The sequence below is a fragment of the Heptranchias perlo genome, chromosome 9 (assembly GCF_035084215.1).
Source record: "Heptranchias perlo isolate sHepPer1 chromosome 9, sHepPer1.hap1, whole genome shotgun sequence".
In the NCBI taxonomy this organism is placed as follows: domain Eukaryota; kingdom Metazoa; phylum Chordata; class Chondrichthyes; order Hexanchiformes; family Hexanchidae; genus Heptranchias; species Heptranchias perlo.
The window spans coordinates 65,897,320-65,912,468 of NC_090333.1; the positions used below are offsets into that span (position 1 = coordinate 65,897,320).

The 15,149-nt window shown below is 43.1% G+C and overlaps 1 protein-coding gene across 6 annotated transcripts in view; it reads right to left on the minus strand.

Moving 5' to 3' along the window:
• nos1apa (nitric oxide synthase 1 (neuronal) adaptor protein a) overlaps window positions 1-15,149 on the minus strand; it is a 381,173-nt gene that overhangs the window by 37,314 nt on the left and 328,710 nt on the right. For 4 of the 6 annotated variants that reach the window (XM_067990661.1, XM_067990660.1, XM_067990662.1 and 1 more), the window contains 2 exons: window positions 11,309-11,474; window positions 8,733-8,882 (listed from right to left, as the gene is read on the minus strand). In XM_067990661.1, coding sequence (XP_067846762.1) covers window positions 8,733-8,882; window positions 11,309-11,474 — 316 coding nt within the window. Of the gene's footprint in view, window positions 1-8,481; window positions 8,883-11,308; window positions 11,475-15,149 lie in introns of those variants that run through there. The other 2 variants (XM_067990664.1, XM_067990663.1) reach the window with 1 other exon arrangement.

The window sequence follows — 15,149 nt, forward strand, 5'->3', positions numbered from 1 at the left end:
TGGCTCGCCAGGTCCTGGTTCCAATGCAGTTATAATGGCCAAATTTATCAAGCAAGGTAAACAGGGGAAAAAATGGCAGCGGAGAAATTCAGTAGCAAACGTTAAATTCCAATGCGACTTGTACAACCAGAGAGTTGCAGAACACTTGGGGCCCTGGCTATATAATACATGTAATGAATATAATATATAATAATATTAGTATTAATATAGCTCCTCATCATACCAAGATTCTCAAATCATTTCCTTCAACAAATTACTTTTTGAAGTGCAGTAACTGTTCTACTATAATGTATATTAGACAGTACAGTATTGTGAAGGTAAATGCAGAGCACTAATTCAAGGTAAATTGTGATAAGAGAACCAGAGGACATAGGTTCAATTGGGTGAAAGGCAAATCTAGAGCCGATAACAGGAACAACCTTTTCGTGCAAAGTGTGGTCAACATGTAGAGTTATCTTGTAGGTAGGCTAGTGGCAGCAAGACCTTGGAACCATTTAAGTGACAGTCAGATGGTGTGTGTGTGTGTGTGTGTGTGTGTGTGTGTGTGTGTAGGGGCAGGGGGCTGTATGTTTTTCTAGGTCGATGATTGTGATGTGTCTCACCGAGCCTTTGCCAAGCCCATGTAGCCTAAATTCACTTTGCACCGATTCGTATGCATATTTTTGCCGTTACAGAACTGAGCCTATTACTTCTATCTCATGTTTATTTTTGGCCCCTCTTGCGCTCTTCTCTCCTCCTTCCCGGCTCTGCCACCTTTCATCTCTTCCCTCTCAGGAAATTTGCCCCCCAATTCCTACCTCAACCCATCACAACTCCTCCTCATTCCTTCTCCGTTGCTGCTATATTGGATTGGAATCTCCCTATGGCTACCCTGTATGCCTCCCTCGGGATTCTCTGTTGGGCCCATCGCTGTCTTGTCAAGAGCAGTAACGCCATCGGTCATCTCTCGATAACGTTCCCAACCAGCATGGCCCGAGGCCCACCCTCACCAACCTCCTTCACACCCCACTCACACCACCCACTAGTGTCTCCCACCACCCCCCCACCCCCAGATCTGCTGGCAGATCACCAATCATTGCTCCCTCTGGATTTCTCTCCAGAATGTTTGATTACTCATGGACAAGGCACTTTCATCCACAACCTCATTGGACGTGATCACATTGACATCCTGGCTTTGACTGAAACCCAGTTCATGGATGATGACACCTTGTCCTTTAAAGCAACTTCGAAGTACAGTAAGAATTTTCTGGCAGCCCATCTTCATGCCCAAAAGTATCGCAACCAAAAAAGAAAACTTTACAGACTGACACTTGTCTTACATGTCCATGTACGACACACGATAGAAAGAATGGTGCCTAGAGGAATCAGCCCTTAAGCCAATGTAACAGCAAGCGTGCAGAAAAAAATATTTCTTTAGTCTTTTAGTTTGATCTCATTTCTCATTCTCCCTACCAATTAGATAGATTTCTTTCAGAAAATAATGTTTTGGGATACAGTATATGAGTAATTTGAGACGTGACGTGTGGTAGTCAGCATGCTTCTGAACAACAGGTGTCTTTGGACCTCAGTTTCCCAACCACTGGGGTTTTCCTCACATCCTGTCTGGGTCTGTTGTAGACTAATTGATAGAGATTGATTGCTATCATTAGTCAACAACTCCATTATCATTGTATCATGTGACTACCAGGATGGTAGAAGGCGAATTAGATGGGCCGTGGTCTTTTGTCGTCTCGCAATTCCTATGTTCCTACCCTTTCGTTCCCATTCCGACAGGCAGTCATTATACTGCAACATATCCACTCTCCCGGATCCCCAAACCGGATCTGAGAACCCAACGTCAATGCTTGGTCTGTGGAATAATATTCTTCATGGGGTGCAGCAGGAGATATATCCCATTCTTTGCTGGAATGCCCCATGTGATCTGATTGAGAAGCGAGAACACATCCCACACTGTGATTGGTGGGTCACAGAGTTTGTTCCCCTTGAGATTAAAACCCCTAACTAAAGCAGTTTAAAGAGAGCATCTTAGCAGCTACTCTGCAAACCAGCTTCTCTTAATCCGTCTTCTCATTTTCTAAATGTACCATCATATTGGAATATTCAACAGACTATAAATAAAACGGTCGTAAAAATGCAATCAAATATAGAATAATAGATAAGGTGATTACAAGGCACTATTATGAAATCAAGGAGATTTATATAATGTCAGAAACCACAAAAGTGGAGTTGGAGTGATTTGTAACCACGATCTGACTCCTGAAATTAAATTGTAGCCCAGAAATTCCCTGCTGGTATATCTCATGGCTAGAGTTTATTCGTTCTCTGTTTTATGCAAGGTTTTATTCTGCTGCACCAGATGCCATCCATTGATTTGATCTGTGCAAAACAAACGGTCCCAAATACTGGAAATATGAAACATCACTGGTGGCAGCGATGCTTCTATAAGAGGATTAACCCTGGAATAGTGGCACATCCAAGGAATTCTAAATTCTCTGTGCCACCTTTTTAAAAAAAAAGATTTCAGCTGAAATACAGCAATCATGAAAATCTCCTAATATTCCATCAATAAGCTACTGAGATGTTACAGTAATAAAATCTCTGATTACCATATTAAAATATACATTTAGATATTCTAAAGTTATATAAAACCACTATTTCTCCCAGACCTGCCTTTTCTCCGTAATCTCTTGCTTCTACAATTATTTTCTATTATCAATATTCCCTATTTTATTCTATTTCACCCTTTACCTTTCATCTGTTTTGTTTTACGTGTTTAAAATCATTTGCCGATTGGCTGACTACGAGTTCTAAAGTCTGTTTTATTTTCCAGTCAGTTGGAGAGAGATCAATGAAGGCCGCCTTGATTGTGTCAGTTGAATGACAAGTCAAATTTTTGATCCATTTGGAGCTGACATTGCTGACTCCCAACCCATGCAAAACATCGAACAAGATAACCTGTCTCTGTCCATCCAGGAGACGACACAGTGATCAATGTGAGGTCGTTGGCAGTCGATTGCAAAGAGTTTTCCTACTGTCTATTATAAATCAACAGTTGACGCTGCTCAGATTGAAGGGGTTATTTCTCCCTTTCCTTCATCCAACCATTGTGAGGACATGATTTGTAAACTCATGGGAAGTCATGGACACTACCAGTGTCCCTGGCGACCATGTGTGCAGGAAGTGTGTCCAGCTGCAGCTACTGGCTAACCGTCTTTCGGAGCTGGAGCTGCGGGTGGACTCACTGTGGAGCATCCGCGATGCTGAGACTATCGTGGATAGCACGTTCAGTGAGGTGGTCACACCGCAGGTAAAGAATACGCAGGCAGAAAGGAAATGAGTGACCGCCAGGCAGAGTAAAAGGACTAGGCAGGTAGAGCAGGAGTCCCCTGGGGCCATCTCCCTCTCAAACAGATATTCTGCTTTGGATACTGTTTGGGGAGGTGGCTTATCAGGGGAAAGCAGCAAGAGCCAGGTTCGGGGCACCACGGGTGGCTCTGCTGCACAGGAGGGGAGGAATAAGAGTGGCAGGGCTATAGTGATAGGGGATTCGATTGTAAGGGGAACAGATAGGCGTTTCTGCGGCCGCAAACGTGACTCCAGGATGGTATGTTGCCTCCCTGGTGCTCGGGTCAAGGATGTCATGGAGCGGCTGCAGGGCATTCTGGAGGGGGAGGGTGAACAGCCAGTAGTCGTGGTCCATATTGGTACCAACGACATAGGTAAAAGAAGGGATGAGGTCCTGCAAGGTGAATTTAAGGAGTTTGGAGATAAATTAAAAAGCAGGACTTCAAAGGTAGTGATCTCAGGATTACGACCGGTGCCACGTGCTAGTGAGTATAAGAACAGGAGAATAGACAGGATGAATGCGTGGCTGCAGGGATGGTGTAGGAGGGAGGAATTTAGATTCCTGGGACATTGGGACCGGTTCTGAGGAAGGTGGGACCTGTACAAACGTGACGGGTTACACCCGAGCAGGACCGGGACAAATGTCCTCGCGGGGGTGTTTGCTAGTGCTGTTGGGGAAGGTTTAAACTAGAGTGGCAGGGGGATGGGAACCTGAGCGGGGAGTCAGAAGGGAATAAAGTTGAGAGCAGCAAGAGAGGGGAAGACCCAGGGGAAATCTACAATACAAATAGTACAAACAGTTGTTCAAGAACAAGTGAAAGGGAAAAGCGTAGAGCAGCAGAAAGAAAGTGTACTTTAGGCACTTCAGGTAATTTAGGCACGACAGATAAAATGAAAACCAGAAGGCGTAAGGCGATTAACCCAGCATCAAAGCTGTGGCAGGGGGTTGGGAACCTGAGCAGGGAGACAGAGGAAAGCGTATCAGGAAGGGACAGAAGGTATGGAGTAAAAGGTAAAGTGTTAAAAAAGGAATAAGCAGGAACGAAGTGTCACAAAACATATTTGAAAGTTCTTTATCTGAATGCACGTAGCATTCGTAACAAAATGGATGAGTTAACGGCACAAATAATGACGTATGGGTATGATCTTGTGGCCATTACAGAAACATGGCTGCAGGGTGACAACGACTGGGAATTAAATATGCCAGGGTATTTAACAATCAGGAAGGACAGGCAGGAAGGAAGGGGAGGTGGGGTGGCTATGTTAATAAGGGAAGGAATCACTGTAATACAGAGAAAAGATATTGGGACAAAGGATCAGGATAATGAAACAGTTTGGGTAGAGATAAGGAATAATAAGGGGCAAAAAACACTCGTGGGCGTAGTATATGGGCCTCCTAATAGTTGCAACTCTGCTGGAAGAAGTATAAATCAGGAAATAGTCGGGGCATGTAATAAGGGAACAGCTATAATTATGGGGGATTTTAACTATCATATTAACTGGACAAATCAAATTGGGCAGGGTAGCCTTGAGGAAGAGTTTATTGAGTGTATTAGGGATGGATTTCTTGAGCAGTATGTAACTGAACCAACAAGGGGGCAAGCAACCTTGGACCTGGTCCTGTGTAATGAGCCAGGATTAATTAATAATGTCCTAGTTAAGGATCCCCTTGGAATGAGTGACCATAACATGGTTACATTCCATATCCAATTAGAGGGTGAGAAGATTGGTTCTCAAACAAGCGTACTGAGCTTGAATAAAGGAGACTATGATGGTATGAGAGCGGAATTGATTAAAGTGGACTGGGAAAATAGATTAAAGGGTAAGACGGTACATGAGCAATGGTATTCTTTTAAGGAGTTATTTTACAACTTTCAAGAAATATATATTCCACTGAGGAAAAAAGGGTGTAAAAGAAATGACAGCCATCCGTGGCTAAGTAAAGAAATTAAGGATAGTATCCGACTAAAAACAAGGACATAGAAGGTAGCCAAACTTAGGGGGAGGATAGAAGATTGGGAAGTCTTCAAAAGACAGCAAAAAGTAACGAAAGGATTGATTAAGAAAGGGAAGATAGATTATGAAAATAAATTAGCAAAAAATATAAGAACAGATAGCAAGAGTTTCTATCGTTACATAAAAAGAAAAAGGGTGGCTTAGGCAAACGTAGGTCCTTTAGAGGATGAGACCGGAAAATTAATGGTGGGAAACATGGAGATGGCAAAAATGCTGAACAAATATTTTGTTTCAGTCTTTACGGTAGAGGACACTAAGAATATCCCAACACTGGACAAACAGGGGGCTCTTGGGGGGGAGGAGCTAAATACGATTAAAATCACTAAGGAATTGGTACTCAGTAAATTAATGGGACTCAAGGCAGATAAATCCCCTGGACCTGATGGCTTACATCCTAGGGTCTTGAGGGAAGTGGCAGTAGGGATTGTGGATGCTTTGGTAATAATTTTCCAAAATTCTCTGGACTCGGCAAAGGTCCCGGCAGATTGGAAAACTGCCAATGTAACACCCTTATTTAAAAAGGGTAGTAGGCAGAAGGCTTGAAATTATAGACCAGTTAGCTTAACATCTGTGGTGGGTAAAATTTTGGAGTCTATTATTAAGGAGACAGTAGCAGAACATTTGGATAAACATAATTTAATAGGACAAAGTCAGCATGGCTTTACAAAGGGGAAGTCATGTCTGACAAATTTGCTTGAGTTCTTTGAGGATATAACGTACAGGGTGGATAAAGGGGAACCAGTGGACGTAGTGTATTTAGACTTCCAGAAGGCATTCGACAAGGTGCCACATAAAAGATTATTGCTCAAGATAAAGAATCACTGGATTGGGGGTAATATTCTGGCATGGGTGGAGGATTGGTTATCTAACAGGAAGCAGAGAGTTGGGATAAATGATTCATTCTCGGACTGGCAACCTGTAGCCAGTGGTGTTCCGCAGGGGTCGGTGCTGGGTCCCCAACTCTTTACAATCTATATTAACGATTTGGAGGAGGGGACCGAGTGTAACATATCAAAGTTTGCAGATGATACAAAGATGGGAGGGAAAGTAGAGAGTGAGGAGGACATAAAAAACCTACAAGGGGATATAGACAGGCTGGGTGAGTGGGCGAAGATTTGGCAGATGCAATACAATATTGGAAAATGTGAGGTTATGCAGTATGGCAGGAAAAATCGGAGAGCAAGTTATTATCTTAATGGCGAGCAACTGGAAAGTACTGCAGTACAAAGGGATCTGGGGGTCCTAGTGCAAGAAAATCAAAAAGTTAGTTTGCAGGTGCAGCAGGTGACCAAGAAGGCCAACGGAATGTTGGCTTTTATTGCTAGGGGGATAGAATATAAAAACAGGGAGGTATTGCTGCAGTTATATAAGGTATTGGTGAGACCGCACCTGGAATACTGCATACAGTTTTGGTCTCCATAATTAAGACATACTTGCTCTCGAGGCAGTACAAAGAAGGTTCACTCGGTTAATCCCGGGGATCTGGGGGTGGACATATGAGGAGAGGTTGAGTAGATTGGGACTCTACTCATTGGAGTTCAGAAGAAATGAGAGGCGATCTTATTGAAACATATAAGATTGTGAAGGGGCTTGATTGGGTGGATGCGGTAAGGATGTTCCCAAGGATGGGTGAGACTAGAACAAGGGGGCATAATCTTAGAATAAGGGGATACTCTTTCAAAACTGAGATGAGGAGAAACTTCTTCACTCAGAGGGTAGTAGGTCTGTGGAATTTGCTGCCCCAGGAAGCTGTGGAAGCTACATCATTAAATAAATTTAAAACAGAAATAGACAGTTTTCTTGAAGTAAAGGGAATTAGGGGTTACGGGGAGCAGGCAGGAAATTGGACATGAATTTAGATTTGAGGTTAGGATCAGATCAGCCATGATCTTATTGAATGGCGGAGCAGGCTCGAGGGGCCGATTGGCCTACTCCTGCTCCTATTTCTTATGTTCTTATGTCGCACAAACATCCTCACGTCAGAGAAAGTTAATTTTATTGGCTACATGTGATGTCATCACAACTGAAGGGATAAGCAATTCTTGACCTGCCAAAATGATGGTAATTCAAGCCCCTTTAAACCAACAGCGTTTCATAGGTAGCTCAGCTCCTGCGTCCCTCATTTAAGTGAATGACAGTGTTAAAGGGCACTGTGTCTATTTGGCTAATCTTGCTTTGTGGAGGGGGAAGAACCAGCACTGCATTTCATCACCTTGATGTGATGACTGACTGATGGTCATGGTGCAGCCACAATGAAAAAAAAAAGATTAATCAAATACTTTCTCTCAAAGACAAAGCCCAAAATTAAAAATGAATCTACATACAACTAAATGCATACCAGTGAACCTGCTGCCTAGACACTTTGGAATTATTCGGGACCTTTCTGTGCTGTACAATGCTTTCAAAAAAATTACATTATGTTTGACGCAAGAGACAGTCCAGCATAACTGGACTGATGGACGCGAATTCCTACCTGCATTATGTTAGACTAGAAACTTGTGGTAGTTGCGTTTCAAAGAGATGTACAATCTAGAACTACAAGTCCTTTAACGGCCAAGTGACCCTCAAAGTTATTCATGAGATGACTATGACAGGTGAACAGGCATTAGGTACACTTCTCCACTTCCGTCTGTTGCTAACGAACAAAATATACGATTGACACGTATTGGTGTGACCAGCAGATAGGATGGAATGACCTTTAGTTGGGTTTTTCAGCGATTGTGACTTCAACACACAAGTAACCACTTTATCGGTGGTTTGAAGCTTTCAGTTTAAAGAGACAATTCCTCAAGATTCGGTCATTGTTTATAATCATATCTCTGCAGCCTCCTTCTTCATGTATTGCTAAGCTTCCACCATTTCTCAATGTTTAAAGAGTCTGATGATACTTCACTTACAACTTAGGAAACTTGACATTTAAAGAAGTGAACTACAGACTGATTTTAAACAGATTGCACAGTGACCAATATTAAATGGTCACTGTCACTTTAAATCAACAGGGTAATGTCAGGACTGAAAATCTGTAGCCATTATTTACATGTGACAGCTCTGCCTGGTTGAGCATTAGAACAGGTCAGTCCTTCACATCTAAACTTCTTTCGTAAATAGAACCAGGGGTGGTTACACTGCAATTTCATCATCAAGGCAATCCCCCATATCCTGCCTTTTCAGGACATTCATTAAACGAATTGACTCTTCATTTACCCAGCAGTCCCTTTCCTCACTCTCATCTGTATTAGACTCGTACTCAGATGCTATTCCTGACTCTCGGAATTTGATCAGCTCCAGGCTTCCCATGAATTCTTCATGGGACCTCTTTTCATTGTGCAGGAAGTGGAAGCACTCCAGTTTTACCAGACAGTCGTCCATACCTAACGGGCTTCCCAGAGGAAGGGGGAGCTCAGTTCCGTCACTTAGCTGCTGCAGGCAGATGTCCTCTGGTTTGGGAGTTGTGGGGTCACACAGCACTGGCGGCACAGTCGATCGGTAGGTGATTTCCAACAAACTGTCCTGCGAGCCCACTGGAAAGAAAAGAAGAGATCATGTCACTGCAGCCGGCAACAACACTCCCTTAGCTTGACACTCCGCTCCCACGGCCAGCTCCTCAGCACCGGTTGGAGAAGGGGTGGGGTGGAGTGGGGGTAAGGGGGCAACCCAATGGAATGCAGCCAGCGTGAATTCGGACACTAAAGATGGCACCAAACCGTCCCCTCAACCCCATTATTTCACCGGCTCTTATAAACATCGGGTGGGGTCAAATGCTTTGCTTGTAAAAGTTGGCTTGAGACAACTGTCCCATTAAAGAGTCGACGCACCTTAAAAAAAATCAATACTCGTGCTTGGACAAGTTTGGACAACTCTCTGAAAGGAGAGTCCCACCATCAGGACCTCTTTAAAACAGTTGCAAAGAATGATCCTGATGAACGGTCATCAACCTGAAACGTTAACTCTGTTCCTCTCTCCACAGCTGCTGCCTGACCTGTTTCCACCATTTTCTGTTTTTATTACAAAGAATGATGATTTACTTCAATGTCTTTATCTTTTCCTCTCTTTTTGGGGAATATTTGAATTTAAACAAAGTGAGCTGATGACTTCATGAGAACCAACTGGGATGAAACACTAAGTCAGAAGTTGATGCAAGGTCATATTGGACATGAGTGCAGGGTGCAGAATTGGGGCTCTAGTGTTGTCGCCCTATCTCTGACCAACAATCGCATCTGGCAGAGTCTCGAAACGTGTGCTCAATCGAATCCAGCATCGGGAAGAAATAAGTTTAATCAGCTGTAGAAACATCTTTTAAAAAATTCATTCTGGGGATGTGGACATCGCTGGCAAGGCCGGCATTTATCGGCCATTCCTAGTCGCCCTTGAGGTGGTGATGGAAGAGCCACCTTCTTGAACCGCTGCAGTCCGTGTAGTGAAGGTTCTCCCACAGTGCTGTTAGGTAGGGAGTTCCAGGATTTTGACCTAGCGACGATGAAGGAACCCAAAGGTGACTCAATGCAGTTCAATTGCACCTGGCCTTAGTTCCACTCCCTTACACTGGGGCTCAGTAACTACTCCAAGCTACTGCCACAGTGCGATCTTAGCACAACTTCTCTCATAGAAAATCATAACACAACAGGAGTAGACAGAGAAGGCCAGACAAATAGAGGATGTCAGAGTGAATCCTATGCACATAAATGTTTGATTCTTTAAAAGTGAGATTTTGACCAGTAGATACTCTCTAAACTTTCAAAGTTCCCGCAAAACAATCTGTTCAGTCTTTTAATTGTTGCAGTTAACAAGCACAGATATTACAATATAGGGGAAGCTATAAGATAACATTTTGTATAATGTGAAATAGAATTGTACACTGATAATCAGATCTCATCAAATGTAAAATTAGTGCAATTCCATCGTAATAAATGTATTCCTTTATTACACAAAAAAATGATTCAGCATCCTATGAGAACCATGGCAGTAAATCTGCAGAATAATAATAACCCACATCAAAATTACAGGCTTTTTAAAAATATAAACATTTCTCCAAGCTCAGAAATGTTTATGTCGCCATAGATTCATACTTTGTAAAAACAGCATTACAGATGTGCAGAGCATTTGATGTGGATGTATGGCTGAAAACATTGCAAAGCTGCAGAGGACATCAAGTACTCAAATGATTAATTATTAACATGTCCTCTGCTAAATAAACAGAATCTGCACAAATCCCTGGCACAGCAAACAACATAAGAGTGGCATTTTGTGGTCTAATCATCTTCTAAAGTCAAGCAGCTGCTAATAACACTCCAGTGTCATTAGCAGCCCAGTGCTGCCCATTGTTCGAATCATAGAATCGTTACAGCACGGAAAGAGGATATTCGGCCCCTTGAGCCGATGCTGGCTCTTTGTAATAGCAATCCAGTTAGTCCCATTCCCCCGCTCTTTCCCTGTCGCCCTACAAATTTTTCCCTTCAAATATTTATCCAATTCCTCCTTGAAAGCCACGATTGAATCTGCTTCCACCACCCTTTCAAGCAGCGCATTCCAGATCATAACTACTCGATGCGTAAAAAAGTTTTTCCTCACATCGCCTTTGGTTCTTTTGCCCATCACCTCAAATCTGTCTCTCCTGGTTCTCGACCCTTCCGCCAATGGGAACAGTTTCTCGTTATTTACTTCATCTAAACCCATCACAATTTTGAATACCTCCATCAAATCTGCTCTCAACCTTCTCTGCTCTAAGGAGAACAACCCCAGCTTCTCCAGTCTATCCACGTAACTGAAGTCCCCCATCCCTGGAACCATTCTAGTAAATCTTGTCTGCACCCTCTCTAAGGCCTTCACGTCCTTCCTAAAGTGCGGTGCCCAGAATTGGACACAATACTCCAGTGGTGGCCGAACCAGTGTTTTATAAAGGTTGAATGTTCATTGTAGACTGGGTGAAAAGTTACTGATATTTCCTTACTTGAACTGTGGCCAGAAAGTTTGAGCTCCAATTCCTGCACTTGTTTCACGAGCAGCGAGATGTGTTTCAGCAGATCCTTGTTCTGCAGCAGCAGCTGATGGACGCGGGCCTGGGCCTCAATTCGAGCTGCTGCCTCTGCCGCCAACTGGTCCTTCAGTAAATGGACCTGTATCAACACACAAGCACAAAGGAGAGAATTAGACTATGCACAAATTTCAGATCAGTTGCAGGGGGATTGGCGGTCACAACAATGAATGCTGTCAAGTTTGCATGTTACAATTGTTGACTGATAACAGCAACCTCCTTTTACTTAAATCTAGAATCTGCGTTTTTCACTCACATTTAACCAATCGGAGAAGAAAGACTTGCATTTATATAGCGCCTTTCACGACCTCGGGATGTCTCAAAGCGCTTTACAGTCAATTAAGAACTTTTGAAGTGAAGTTGCTGTTGTAATGTAGGAAATGCAGCAGCTACACCAAGGTGCCACAAACAGCAGTGTTACTGACCAGATAATCTGTTTTAAGTGTTGGTCGAGGGATAAATATTGGCCAGGATACCGGGAAGAATTCCTCTGCTCTTCTTCAAATAGTGCCGTGGTATCTTTTACATCCACCTGACAGGGCAGACGGGGCCTCAGTTTAACGTCTCATACAAAGGATGGCACCTCCGACGGTGCAGCACTCCCTCAGTACCGCGCTGGTGTATCGGCCTAGATTTTGTGCTCAAGTCTCTGGAGTTGGACTTGAACCCACAACCTTCTGACTCAGAGGCGAGAGTGCTGAGCCAAGGCTGAGGGTTTGACTGTTGTAATATCTAAATCTGTGGAAATCTCTGATGATATTTAGAAGGCGTTACTTTATATCTAGGGTTGGTAATTCTCGTTGGAGGCATTCCTGCTGGTATGGTCATGTGACATTCTAACCACATGACATCTGACCATGTGACGTCTGCAGCGGTCATTGCACATCAAGGGAGGATATAAAGGGATTTGATGACCCCAAAAGTGCCATAATAGGGACCTGCCCCTTTCCTTCATGAATAGTTCAACCAAGTTGTCACTCACTGCACTCTGTGGCAGTCTATTTAGTATTAATTACTCTTCACGAATAGAGTTAATCCTTAAGCTATGTTAGCTTGTGGTTTCTAAAGCTTTGAATCATTCCATTCAGTTCTCTTGCCCTGATTCAACACATTCCATCCCACATCATTTCTTGATTTTTTACCCTTCAATTTCCCCCCTGCTTTCACCTTGTGTCATCTCCCTGGACTGTGCACTTCCTGCAGCTCTACTAGTGCTTTCCGTCTAGTTTTACCTCTCCCTGTGGGGCAGAAACATAGCCTCCACTTACTGTTTCCTTTATTTTGTTCTCGGGATGTGGGCGATGATGGGTTTGATTGTCCATCCCTAGATTTCCTGAGAAAGTAGAGGTGGGCCTTCTCCTTCAACCCCTGCAGTGCTTATGGTGATGGTGCTCCAATAATGGTATGAGGTAGGGAATTTCAGGATATTGGCCCAGCGATGAGGAAGGAACAGCAATATATGTCCAAGTCAGGATGGTTTGTGACTTGGAGGGGAATTTGGAGGTGATGGTGTCCCCATGGCATTGCACCATCCCACCATGATCCACTTCAGGTGGACATAAAATTTCCCATGGCAGTATTTCGAAGAAGAGTATGGGAGTTCTCCCCTGTGTCCTGGCCAATATTTATCCCTCAACCAACACCTAAAAACAGATTATCTGGTCATTATCACATTGCTGTTTTTGGGATCTTGTGTACGCAAATTGGCTGCTGCATTTCCTAAATTACAACAGTGACTACACTTCAAAAATACTTAATTGGCTGTAAAATGCTTTAGGATGTCCTGAGGTCATGAAAGGCGCTATATAAATGCAAGTTCTTTCTTTAATATTTAAAAATTGCCCTGAAGCTCGATAACAGAAATACAATCAGCCAGACCTCCTGCTCTTAACCAATACTCTCCACTTGCCTGGATGAGCGCAGCTCCAACAACACTCAAGAAGCTCGACACCATCCAGGACAAAGCAGCTCGTTTGATTGGTACCCCATCCACCACCCTAAACATTCACTCCCTTCATCACCGGTGCACCGTAGCTGCAGTGTGTACCATCTACAGGATGCATTGCAGCAACTCGCCAAGGCTTCTTCGATCCGCGACCTCTACCACCTAGAAGGACAAGGGCAGCAGGCACATGGGAACAACACCACCTGCACGTTCCCCTCCAAGTCACACACCATCCCAACTTGGAAATATATCGCCGTTCCTTCATTGTCGCTGGGTTAAAATCCTGGAACTCCCTTCCTAACAGCACTGTGGGAGAACCTTCACCACACAGACTGCAGCGGTTCAAGAAGGCGGCTCACCACCACCTTCTCGAGGGCAATTAGGGATAGGCAATAAATGCCGGCCTTGCCAGCGACGCCACATCCCATGAACGAATACATTTAAAATTATCCAGTGACCCCTGCTGGGGAGGTTGAGTGTGCAGACATGCTAAGTGTGCGATCGGAGTCAGCTCTGATTTCAGGCTCACCCATGAAGAATGTGCATGTGGGCGAGGGACCACAAGGTGGCTAGCACTCATGCAACTATATCCCAGCAGAAGCCAGCACTTTCAGGAGAGAAGGAGAGAAAAAAAGGACACAATTGGAAAAGAAAAAATTTAAACATTTCCCCTCCATGCATTGTAGTCTGAGAACTGATTCCATTCCGTTAATCTTTTTTCATAGCTCACTAATTTAATGTGTCAACGTTAATAATATTGCCTCAAACAATAGATTTTTGCTGCTGGACAGAAGGCTAATCAAATATAGTAATTATCCTATTGCAAACAAGATAATTAGCTACTTGTTCAGTCAATTAATAACGAGCCATTTTAATACATCTATGCATCTTTGTACTAATTCTACAAATATTACAGTCTAATGAGTCTTACAATCTGATTGTTCACAGTATTTTCACACAGAATTCTCTTGAGCTACTAAATAGTGAGGAGGTTGGGGGGTCATGTAAGAGGAGTGTGGGGTATTACAGTGCTAAAGCCTTAAGTATTTGTCTATCACTTGTCTATTGACAGCACTGACCATGTGATTTTGCCCCTCAGGCTCAGAACCTTACTGTTGTCCGTACTCTCAGCCCAGGCCTTTTCAAGATTAATTTGGGATTTTCGTAAGATATACTCAGCCACATTCACGTCTCCCACAACTTTTGCTCTTAGTGCCAAGAACATATGAAGTACAGCAAACAGGCCACCTTGTCCAGTAGCAGCTGGCATTTTATCTTTTGTTTTCTTTGGTAGATTTTGGAGAAAACACTCAAATTAAATCCATATGCATCGATATTCCAAAGTCAATAGGACTATCTATTTCAGCAGCATAGCTATATTCGTGCCACAAATATCATTGGCATATGCAGTGATATATTCCATTTGTATTGTCTGAAAGTATTATTCATGTAAACCGCACCTGATTAGCCCAGAACATCTACTGGATTTAAATTTGGCATCATTAACACTGTCTGACTCATCGTAGTGTGACTAGAGTCACTTTTTATTGGAGAAAATAATGAAAAAGGGACTATGTCTGTATTATACCATATACCGAACAAAGCTTCCCAGACAGTAGAGGATCTGTGAGGTCATCAGATTTCTGACCTTCTGTCCTCATTTGTTGAATTAATAGCACATTATTTCTGTTGCTGTATACTGAAAAAAATATTTTCTGCAATGATAGCACTATTTTCCTCAGGGCAGCAGAATGTATGTTACAGGGAGGGTCAATATTTACTGTGACAGGCAGCATATAAAAATATTTAAAA